The 10,853-nt window shown below is 42.4% G+C and overlaps 6 protein-coding genes across 8 annotated transcripts; 1 reads left to right on the top strand and 5 right to left on the bottom strand.

The window, feature by feature from the left end:
• Nucleotides 3-735, bottom strand: LOC109128018 (toll/interleukin-1 receptor-like protein). The gene is made up of 2 exons (XM_019233681.1): nucleotides 667-735; nucleotides 3-554 (listed from the first exon to the last, which is right to left on the bottom strand). Exon 2 carries the CDS (start codon nucleotides 495-497, stop codon nucleotides 3-5), a length of 495 nt encoding a protein of 164 aa, XP_019089226.1. The 5' UTR covers nucleotides 498-554; nucleotides 667-735.
• On the bottom strand, nucleotides 729-1,962 carry LOC109128019 (TMV resistance protein N-like). Its single transcript, XM_019233682.1, has 2 exons — nucleotides 1,496-1,962; nucleotides 729-1,401 (listed from the first exon to the last, which is right to left on the bottom strand). Exons 1-2 carry the CDS (start codon nucleotides 1,960-1,962, stop codon nucleotides 729-731), a joined length of 1,140 nt encoding a protein of 379 aa, XP_019089227.1.
• On the bottom strand, nucleotides 2,005-3,497 carry LOC109128020 (toll/interleukin-1 receptor-like protein). Its single transcript, XM_019233683.1, has 3 exons — nucleotides 3,009-3,497; nucleotides 2,767-2,914; nucleotides 2,005-2,019 (listed from the first exon to the last, which is right to left on the bottom strand). The coding sequence occupies exons 1-3, from the start codon at nucleotides 3,473-3,475 to the stop codon at nucleotides 2,005-2,007; spliced, it is 630 nt and encodes a 209-aa protein (XP_019089228.1). The 5' UTR covers nucleotides 3,476-3,497.
• LOC104732828 (putative disease resistance protein At4g11170) lies at nucleotides 2,304-5,778 on the top strand. 3 transcript variants are annotated; one of them, XM_019234099.1, is made up of 3 exons: nucleotides 3,700-3,826; nucleotides 4,372-4,679; nucleotides 4,794-5,778. In XM_019234099.1, the coding sequence occupies exons 2-3, from the start codon at nucleotides 4,448-4,450 to the stop codon at nucleotides 5,540-5,542; spliced, it is 981 nt and encodes a 326-aa protein (XP_019089644.1). In that variant the 5' UTR covers nucleotides 3,700-3,826; nucleotides 4,372-4,447; the 3' UTR covers nucleotides 5,543-5,778. The 3 variants fall into 3 exon arrangements, with proteins under 3 accessions (XP_019089645.1, XP_019089644.1, XP_019089643.1); XM_019234100.1 differs by lacking the exon at nucleotides 3,700-3,826 and adding an exon at nucleotides 2,304-2,313 and having other exon boundaries at nucleotides 4,372-5,778; XM_019234098.1 differs by having other exon boundaries at nucleotides 4,372-5,778.
• Nucleotides 6,356-7,549, bottom strand: LOC104733960 (F-box/kelch-repeat protein At4g33290-like). The gene has a single exon (XM_010453482.1). It carries the CDS (start codon nucleotides 7,547-7,549, stop codon nucleotides 6,356-6,358), a length of 1,194 nt encoding a protein of 397 aa, XP_010451784.1.
• Nucleotides 7,706-8,596, bottom strand: LOC104733961. The gene has a single exon (XM_019233684.1). It carries the CDS (start codon nucleotides 8,594-8,596, stop codon nucleotides 7,706-7,708), a length of 891 nt encoding a protein of 296 aa, XP_019089229.1.

Genomic DNA, 10,853 nt, shown 5'->3' on the forward strand with positions numbered 1-10,853 from the left:
ATTCAGGTTTCTTTGAGGAAACATACATACCACTGTCCAGATGCCACGCCTGAAAGATCGGCTATCATTTTAAGAGCTTCTCTCCACTTGGGAACCTTATCTGCCATTTGTGGATCACGTTCGTACCCTTCTAGATCGAAACTTCCTTGCTGGTGCCTCACGTCAGAGGGGTCTACTCTATAGAAGACGGGAAAGACACCAATTCTTCCTTCCACCTGAAGCTTCATTATCATTTGGAGCTCCATTAAGCACCACCTGGAAGTAGGGTAGTTCTCTGAGAGAACCACGACAACGAAATCCGAACCTTCAATTGCTCTGTGGAGTTCTTCAGAAATGTGGTCGCCTAGCTCAAGCCTTTTGTCGTCTTTGAAGGTAGCAATTCCTCTGCTAGCAAGAGCTGCGTACAAATGGCTGACGATAGAATGTCGAGTGTCTTCCCCTCGGAAACTGAGGAAGACATCATAGTTGGATGCACGAGATGCGGATGAGGAAGCCATGGTCGGAAAAACTTGGTTTAGAAGAGGCTCAAAATCTTTTCTTTAAGTTTCGATGCTCTGATTCAGCACATCAAAGGGATTTCAAACGAAAAGAAAAAAGCAAGACTTGTTTAAACACATATTTAGTTTCAGAGTGTTTAGAAAAAAAGATTATAGTTCTCTCTCTTACCGTTCGAGTCTGGACGAAGGTAGGTGATGGAGATGGCTACAGTAGAATTAGGACCCTTGAACTCACTTTACNCGAGCTGCTCGGATTGAGAGATGCTCAAAGTCAACAGAAGAAGGACTACCTCCTTCAAAAGCAATCTGTTTAAACATCTGCAGGGAATCCATATCGTCCAGACACTTAACCTCATAAATGGCTTTTACTCCACAACTATTGAGCAAGCCCCTGTCTCGGGTGGTTATGATGATTCGGCTCCCATGACCAAACCATCGTGTCTCTTTTGCCAGAGCATGGATCTGCACCAAATTATCCACACCATCTAGCACAAGAAGAACCTTGTGGTTCCCCAGTCTTGCCGCTATGACCTCGCGACCAGCTTCCACGCTCCACGGCGTAATATCATCACCAAGGGTATTGTAGAGAAGTTTGTTTTGCAAATGCAGTAGATCAAGGTCTTTATAGATACCCTTGATGTCTTCTGTAAAATACCTGGTTGTAAAATGAGATGAGAGCTGGTCATAGAGACACTTGGCGATGGTGGTTTTGCCAATGCCTCCCATTCCCCATATTCCAATCATACGAACCTCATCATTATTGGAGTCCATATCCAAGAGAGACTTGAGTTCTTGCAAGTGAGTATCTACCCTAACAATATTTCTGAAGTCTATCTTTTGCATCATCGCCTTGCGCTTTGAAATATCTTCGACAATTTTTCGAACCATAGTTGCCTCATCAATGCTGAAATCGAAAAAGAACACAAGTATAATTAACTTTCTCCGTAGCTGGTTATGCATACTATAAAATTCAGGTTTCTTTGAGGAAACATACATACCACTGTCCAGATGCCACGCCTGAAAGATCGGCTATCATTTTAAGAGCTTCTCTCCACTTGGGAACCTTATCTACCATTTGTGGATCACGTTCGTACCCTTCTAGATCGAAACTTCCTTGCTGGTGCCTCACGTCAGAGGGGTCTACTCTATAGAAGACGGGAAAGACACCAATTCTTCCTTCCACCTGAAGCTTCATTATCATTTGGAGCTCCATTAAGCACCACCTGGAAGTAGGGTAGTTCTCTGAGAGAACCACGACAACGAAATCCGAACCTTCAATTGCTCTGTGGAGTTCTTCAGAAATGTGGTCGCCTAGCTCAAGCCTTTTGTCGTCTTTGAAGGTAGCAATTCCTCTGCTAGCAAGAGCTGCGTACAAATGGCTGACGATAGAATGTCGAGTGTCTTCCCCTCGGAAACTGAGGAAGACATCATAGTTGGATGCACGAGATGCGGATGAGGAAGCCATGGTCGGAAAAACTTGGTTTAGAAGAGGCTCAAAATCTTTTCTTTAAGTTTCGATGCTCTGATTCAGCACATCAAAGGGATTTCAAACGAAAAGAAAAAAGCAAGACTTGTTTAAACACATATTTAGTTTCAGAGTGTTTAGAAAAAAAGATTATAGTTCTCTCTCTTACCGTTCGAGTCTGGACGAAGGTAGGTGATGGAGATGGCTACAGTAGAATTAGGACCCTTGAACTCACTTTACTTATTGGATTGCAGAGCACTTGATGGGAAGATACAGAAGAAGAAGCTGCGATGAAGTCTCTTTCCATTATCCTTGCTTTTGATTTCCCTTTGGCCAGGTCTTCACTTTCAGGTAATTTAGAATTTTTTATCTATCAAGCTAGTGGATCGTGTCTTGGAGCGGTGAGTCTTTGTTTTTGTTATGTCTTTTTATCCCGGAGTTTGTATCAGTTCGGCCATAAAAATAGATATATATATAAAAAGAACCAAATGCCACTTTTTATGCTGTCATTTTGATAGAAAATTATTTAAAACTTTGGAAACAATCACTGTNCAGTCTTGCCGCTATGACCTCGCGACCAGCTTCCACGCTCCACGGCGTAATATCATCACCAAGGGTATTGTAGAGAAGTTTGTTTTGCAAATGCAGTAGATCAAGGTCNATTAAGCGGTCTGTTTGGTTGTAAAGTTGTTTCACACGTGGGTTTTGAGTTCGGGGGTTAGTATTCATTTCAGCAGCATTAGTTTTTCTTCTTTGTTGTTGGAACTTGGAACCAAACCAAATGTCTTCTTCTTCATCTTCTACTTCCNTGGAGTCCATATCCAAGAGAGACTTGAGTTCTTGCAAGTGAGTATCTACCCTAACAATATTTCTGAAGTCTATCTTTTGCATCATCGCCTTGCGCTTTGAAATATCTTCGACAATTTTTCGAACCATAGTTGCCTCATCAATGCTGAAATCGAAAAAGAACACAAGTATAATTAACTTTCTCCGTAGCTGGTTATGCATACTATAAAATTCAGGTTTCTTTGAGGAAACATACATACCACTGTCCAGATGCCACGCCTGAAAGATCGGCTATCATTTTAAGAGCTTCTCTCCACTTGGGAACCTTATCTACCATTTGTGGATCACGTTCGTACCCTTCTAGATCGAAACTTCCTTGCTGGTGCCTCACGTCAGAGGGGTCTACTCTATAGAAGACGGGAAAGACACCAATTCTTCCTTCCACCTGAAGCTTCATTATCATTTGGAGCTCCATTAAGCACCACCTGGAAGTAGGGTAGTTCTCTGAGAGAACCACGACAACGAAATCCGAACCTTCAATTGCTCTGTGGAGTTCTTCAGAAATGTGGTCGCCTAGCTCAAGCCTTTTGTCGTCTTTGAAGGTAGCAATTCCTCTGCTAGCAAGAGCTGCGTACAAATGGCTGACGATAGAATGTCGAGTGTCTTCCCCTCGGAAACTGAGGAAGACATCATAGTTGGATGCACGAGATGCGGATGAGGAAGCCATGGTCGGAAAAACTTGGTTTAGAAGAGGCTCAAAATCTTTTCTTTAAGTTTCGATGCTCTGATTCAGCACATCAAAGGGATTTCAAACGAAAAGAAAAAAGCAAGACTTGTTTAAACACATATTTAGTTTCAGAGTGTTTAGAAAAAAAGATTATAGTTCTCTCTCTTACCGTTCGAGTCTGGACGAAGGTAGGTGATGGAGATGGCTACAGTAGAATTAGGACCCTTGAACTCACTTTACTTATTGGATTGCAGAGCACTTGATGGGAAGATACAGAAGAAGAAGCTGCGATGAAGTCTCTTTCCATTATCCTTGCTTTTGATTTCCCTTTGGCCAGGTCTTCACTTTCAGGTAATTTAGAATTTTTTATCTATCAAGCTAGTGGATCGTGTCTTGGAGCGGTGAGTCTTTGTTTTTGTTATGTCTTTTTATCCCGGAGTTTGTATCAGTTCGGCCATAAAAATAGATATATATATAAAAAGAACCAAATGCCACTTTTTATGCTGTCATTTTGATAGAAAATTATTTAAAACTTTGGAAACAATCACTGTTTTGTTTTATTTGAATATTTCTAAGTAAAGTTTTTGTCTTTCTTTGACTTGTTTGTTTCGCACTAGTAGTGTTTAGTGTTTTATTAAGCGGTCTGTTTGGTTGTAAAGTTGTTTCACACGTGGGTTTTGAGTTCGGGGGTTAGTATTCATTTCAGCAGCATTAGTTTTTCTTCTTTGTTGTTGGAACTTGGAACCAAACCAAATGTCTTCTTCTTCATCTTCTACTTCCTTTTTGTTGCTTGGAAGGGAGGTTGATGTCTTCCTAAGTTTTTGCTGCGAGACTAGGCATGGATATTTTCAAAACAATTTGATTAAACATGGCATTAAAACATTTTTATCCTACAGATGCTTGGAGACGAGATTCGGACGAATAAGTGAACGGACAGTCAAGGCTTTGGAAGAGGCAAAAGTCGCGGTCTTTATGACGTCTGAGACGAAACCTTTTTCCATCGGGTTCCTAGAAGAGCTCATAGTAATACTCGAATTCCAACAAAGAGGTTCACTCATGGTCATACCCATTTTTCTTACGGGTTCCTCTGTTAATGCTGATGAGATCTGCCGACAGTATCCGGACATGGCCCCAAGTTGGATAACTGCACTTACCAAATTGACCAACATTGCAGCCGAGTATCCGTTTTCTCAAAATCCTGCAGGTATGGACCTGTTTGAGTGGTTCAACAAAATTGCTCATGACATATCTCTTGTCTCTCTCTACTCCACACCTAACGGTTTAGTTGGCCTTGTTGCAATGGATCGTCACATGAAAGTGGTTTATGACTTGTTGGATTTAGAAGTTGACAAAGAGGTTCGTACCATTAGCATTTGGGGTAGTGGTGGTGTTGGAAAGACAACACTTGCAAGGTACATTTATGCCGAGATCTTTGTCAAATTTCAGACATGTGTTTTCCTAGATTGTGTTGAAAACATTGAAGACAAGGTTCTTAACTTCGAAGGGGAAGAAGATCCAACGGTAGTAACGTGTTCAGATCACGACTGGCTTGAAATTGCCAAAGCAAGGCGTAAACACCGGAAAGTTCTCCTTATCGCTGATGATGTGAACGGCATCGAACAAGGGAAATGGATCATTGAATACGCTAACTGGTTTGCTCCAGGAAGCAGAGTCATTCTTATTAGCCAAAACAAGGATTTGCTTGTTGACGCGGGAGTAAAGCATGTGTATGAAGTCAGATCTTTAAGATATGATGAAGCTCTTCAACTCTTCTCTCAATTTGCTTTCAAGCAGTCTTATCCACCTTCTGATTTCGAACAGCTTGCCGTTCGTGCTGTCCATCTCGCAGGCTTTCTTCCTTTGGCCCTTCGACTGCTAGGGTCTTTTTTAGCTGGTAAAGGTCGAGAAAACTGGGTAGCTGCACTGTTCAAACTCAAGGCAAAGCTAGGTGGAAATATAATGGAAGTGTGGAAACTTATGGAACCATCAGGAGATAGAGGTCAAGAGGAGTGGGAACCTGCTGCAGACATAATGGAAGGGAACGAATCATCCGAAGACGAGACATAATAGCAGTATGAAGAGTCACTTGTACCGGTTCCCTTTCATCTGTTTTGTTTCTTTGATGATAATATGAGTGTGAAGCTTGCAAACAATGGTATTCAGTATCTCGTACGTTGATTATTAATTTTCAGCACAGAGAATCACTGAAACAGAGTTGATTATTAATTGGTGTATGAATTTCTCTGCTTCCACTGAGTTGTACGAAGTTAGTGACAGACATAATCCTCAGCTTTAAGTTCAACTTAATGATAATACCATATGCATGCTCACAAGGGATTCCTCTGATCTCCCACTTCCTAAAACTACAAGTTCTATAATTCAAACTCGCACGGTAAGAACAACCATAGCTAGAAACCATAGCTCGAAATATCTTATTTTTGCTTATGTGAACCTTAAACCTCTGCAGCATCTTAAAGTTCATTTGCAATATATTCTTCCACATATGATCTTCACACACCCTTGTGATCATGAGATTTAGCATTTTTTTTTGGCAATGCGTACCACTGCAAGCAGAGCAATCATTTCTAACATAGTACCAATGGCTTCTCTCTTGCTTTGACTATTCCAATATGGCTAAATGACAGATTTGTATCATCCATCATATAATGTAAAAGCTGTTACTACCATCAATAAACTAAGATTGAAAAAAATTACAAGAATACTCTCAACGAAGATAAGAGAATAGAGATAAAATAAATAATCATGTTGGCCTCGTCCTTTTTGCAGAGTACTCCTCCTTATCATTACATCTCGACTTGTTTTGGTCACATGGACGTAAGTCAAACTTGCTTCGTAGTTGTTTCCTCCTCTTATAAACTCTTAAAGAGACTTGTGGATTTGCACTAAACTAGGAGTATAAAGAAAGCACACCTGATGATAGTTATTGGTGCTAGGGTGAAGAGGATGTACGGGGAGATCCACTTGTCTAAAGAATCCATCCTCTCCGAAGATGCTAAGTTTTCCTTTACTATCCAAAACCATAGCGACTTTCTTCTCCTCGTCAATGAAGAAACCTATAGGAAACAGTTCCCAAAAGAGCTCGGGGACCCCTGGTCTCCTATCCAGTATCAAGAACTTGCTCCAGGACACCTGACTGGGGTCAATGACAGTCGTAACCCATATCTCATCCACGGTAGGTTGATGAAACTTCAACAGAAGGGCAAGCTTGTCTCCTCTAAGACGAGATAGAACCGCATACTTTACAAGAAGATCATCCTCGTCCGGAGGAAGAGGGAGAACGGGACCAAATCTCTCGTTTGTAAAATCAAAACAGACTAGGCCATCATATTGACAGTATGAGTTCCTATGTAGTGTAGCAAGCCAGTAAGTGTTCCCCTTGAGAGGAACGCAATCCTTATGATTCGTTATACTCCAGTGTGGAGTACCCACATCTAGAGTCTTCCATGAATTAGAGTCGAAACCGTAGATTTCGTATATTTCGTAGCAAAACAGGTGTCCAGTTCGGAGCCACATTTTTACTTCCATAAACCTTAAGATCTTGTGTGAGTTCTTATTATAATCGTATCCCAGAGCGTACCTGTAGCAGTCATATACATAGCGGTCGCTTAAGCAGGGAAAAGAAAAACTAGGTGGTTCGATCCACCTGGTTTGCCTCAAAAACGGATTCAAAACAAGCAGCCTAAAACTGTCTTTCAAGGCGCATAACAGTAACCCGTCGCAGTGACAGACTTTCATTATATTCTCTTGTTGTCGTTGTTGTTGATCATCTAGGCAACTAAGTTTTCCTTTAATCTCTGTAGATGGGTGATCTACGTCGTCCACCACCACGCTAATTAGATGAAGATTCCAATCTATCAACGCTATCACCCGAGACTCCCCTTCTTCCCTTGCTGCTTCTTCGTTACACATGTGCATCTTCCTAAACCTCTCACTTTTCCATAAAGTGTCCCACGTTTTGCAAGTTAACCGCACTGCTCTCATATCTTTCTGTGTAACTCTACACACAATCTCCCTTTGCAGATCCTCTGGAAGATCAGAGATCGTCATCGCCATCGTTTTCAAGTCTACGCAGCTAGTAGAAGAAATCATAAGGTTTTTAAACATCCACTCAAAATTAACTATCTCATTAATTAATAATTATAAAATTGATTAATTTTCAATATTGATATACTTTTTTTTTTTTTTTGCCAGCCACATAACAGAATTAGCTCAAACGAGCCGATTAGACGGAAAATTATTCACATAGGTAATTGGAAGCGACTCCACTCTAGCTCTACGCGCCAGCTTGTGCGCTCTACCATTTTGTGATCTGGGTATCTGCACTACAGCGAATGAGATAAATTCCTCCTTATCCTCTTCAATCGCATCCAGATATGTCTTGAAAGCAGGCCACTCGGAGGGTGAAGACACCATCTTCACCAAATTAGAACAGTCTGTGAGAAAAACAACTTTCTCCTTTTCCGCACCTATCATACATCTCATTGCCCAGATAAGGGCTTCCACTTCTGCATGGAGAGGTGACAAGCTACGGCGGGAATTGGATGCACCCATAGTGGGAGATTCTCCATCAGGAGAAATGCAATACCATCCTCTGCCCATAAACTGGTCAGTTACCTTCCATGAGCCATCCACAAAGCATCGATGACTAGATCCATACTCGCGAACCACGTTACTGGTAGGAACCCTAGATCTGGATAGAGATCGAGGATCGCTCTGAGGGAAAGTTCCTGGGGGTTCTTCCTGAGCCGAGCTCCAGAGCTTTGATTCCTCTTCCGCTATCTGTAAAATTGCGACCGGATTGGAATCCAAATTGCTAAATAATTTATCATTGCGGGCCTTCCAAATATACCATAGGATCCACGGGAAAACATCAATCGAAGGAATGTCCTGAAATCTCCAGAATAATGAATCCATATTATCATAGACAGAATTCGAGGGGAAGCAACCCGAAGAAGTAGGGAAATGGGACAAACCCCAAACCTGCCTAGCCGGGGGGCATAAGAAGAGAGCGTGGTTAATTGTCTCCTCCTCACCTCCACAGATTGCACATTCAATGTCACAACCAAGTCCACGGCGTCGCAGATTAGCTGTTGTCGCCATACAGCCCGTAACTGCTTGCCACAAAAAGTGTCTGAGTTTCGGTGGGCACCGAATCTGCCAGACGTGTGCCTATAAGGGGATAATATTAGGGCCGGAAACAGGTAAAACACTCCCTGATTTCTGGCGCAGAGCCTGATATCCTGATTTAACCGTATAAACACCAGTTTTTGTCAAATGCCAACCCAAGCTATCGGGGGTAAAAAGATTACCAAGGGGTATGGCAGAAATAAGGGCTACATCCTCCGGCTCGAAAGAAGCCGAAAGCAACGCCAAATCCCAGGACTGAGAAGCCCTGTCAATGAAAGTTTCAACTCTAAGCGTTGGATCGATTGGCGATCCTGAACGCAATGCTGGTCTCGGGGATTGGGCAGGAATCCAGGGGTCAGTCCATACCAGGATGGAAGCCCCAGATCCGACCCGTTTAATGAGTCCTTTGTTCACCAGAGAGCGAGCAGAAATCATACTTCGCCATCCGTAAGACGGAGAGTAAGATTTAATCGGATCCAAAGGATCCAACTGTCTATAATATCTTCCTTTCAAGACCTTTGCAAATAAAGAATCTGGGGCTGAAATCAATCGCCATAGTTGCTTAGCCAGCAGAGCAGTATTGAAATCATCCAGGCACCTAAAACCCAAACCTCCCTCCCTTTTATCGGTACACAGCTTGTCCCACGCTATCCAATGTAGACCCCGTGTTTCCCCTGTAGAGCTCCACCAGAAATTGGAGATTGCACTAGTAAGTTTCCGTGTGACTGTTTTCGGGATTCGAAAACAGGACATAACAAAGGTGGGAACAGCGGTCGCAACTGATTTGATCATGACCTCTTTCCCTCCCCGAGACAGCAACCTGGCTGGCCATCCACCAGCTCGTTTCTGTAATCGATCCTGGACAAAGGAAAATATCTTAGTTTTTGATCCGCCCAGACTTTCCGGGATACCCAAGTATGAGTTCATCCCTCCTAGAGTGGTAATACCCAGAATGCCTTTTAAATCCTCTCGCACATCTATAGCTACTGTATGCCCAAATTGAACCGAAGATTTCTGAAAATTTATCCGCTGTCCAGAAACCCGTTCATATTGGCGGAGAATCCCCAAGATAACCTCACATTGTTCCTTCGTAGCCCGACAGAAGAACAGACTGTCGTCCGCAAACAATAAGTGAGAAATCGCTGGGCAAGCAGTGGAAACCTTAATACCCGTAATAAGTTTAGACCTTTCCGCTTATTGTAGATTTGCAATCAGAACCTCAGTACACAAGATAAAAAGATAAGGTGACAATGGATCTCCCTGTCGGAGCCCTCTAGATGGAATTATGGATCCCTTGGATTGACCATTTAAGAGAACACTATATTCAACTGATGTGACGCACCACATGATCCATGAAATCCATTTGTCACAAAAACCGAATTTCCGCATTAAATGTTCGAGAAAGGGCCATTCAACTCGATCGTAGGCCTTACTCATATCCATTTTGATGGCCATGAACTTACCCTTGCATGAAGGGTTGGTGCGGAGTCCATGAAACATCTCCTGGGCGATCAAAATATTATCTGAAATCAGACGTCCTTCTACAAACGCCGATTGTGTCTCAGAAACCAATGCTGGCAGGAATTTACGTAGTCGCTGGCACAAGATCTTCGAGATAATCTTGTACCCAACATTACATAAACTAATTGGGCGCCATTCCGACATCCGAGTTGGCTTTTCCACTTTTGGAATAAGGCAGATATTTGTCCTATTTAAGCGTTTGTCAAAACTTCCACCCTGAAAGAAGGAGTCTACTGAAAGTTTTAAATCAGCCTTAACCGTGTCCCAAGCCCGCTGATAAAAGAGGGCTGTCATACCGTCTGGTCCCGGGGCTTTATCAGGATGCATCATAAACAGAGCCTCTTTAATTTCCTGTTCTGTGACTGATCGAATCAGTGACTCATTAATCTCACCCGTAATAGACATATTTATTTCTCCCAAAAAATCCTCGATGTCTGAGGGATCTGTAGACGTGAACATCTCCTGAAAATAAGAGATTGCAATATCCTGCACCTGAGTTTCCTCCGTGGTCCAAAGCCCGGACTCATCATGCATCCCAACAATCCGATTTTTAGCTCTCCTTATCTTTGTCTGAGCATGAAAATAACTTGTATTTTGATCCCCGAAACGCATCCATCTGCTCCGACTCTTCTGATACCAGTAAATCTCTTCATCTCGATAGGCTTCCCGCAGCTTCCAAGTCAATTCCGAAATAACCTCCACAGAAACT

The sequence above is a fragment of the Camelina sativa genome, chromosome 12, assembly GCF_000633955.1.
Source record: "Camelina sativa cultivar DH55 chromosome 12, Cs, whole genome shotgun sequence".
NCBI classification, from domain to species: domain Eukaryota; kingdom Viridiplantae; phylum Streptophyta; class Magnoliopsida; order Brassicales; family Brassicaceae; genus Camelina; species Camelina sativa.

Excerpts from the sequence above, each read along its gene's own strand:
- LOC109128018 (XM_019233681.1), bottom strand. The coding sequence starts at position 497 with ATGGCTTCCTCATCCGCATCTCGTGCATCCAACTATGATGTCTTCCTC.
- LOC104733960 (XM_010453482.1), bottom strand. The coding sequence starts at position 7,549 with ATGGCGATGACGATCTCTGATCTTCCAGAGGATCTGCAAAGGGAGATT.
- LOC104732828 (XM_019234100.1), top strand. The coding sequence starts at position 4,448 with ATGACGTCTGAGACGAAACCTTTTTCCATCGGGTTCCTAGAAGAGCTC.
- LOC104733961 (XM_019233684.1), bottom strand. The coding sequence starts at position 8,596 with ATGGCGACAACAGCTAATCTGCGACGCCGTGGACTTGGTTGTGACATT.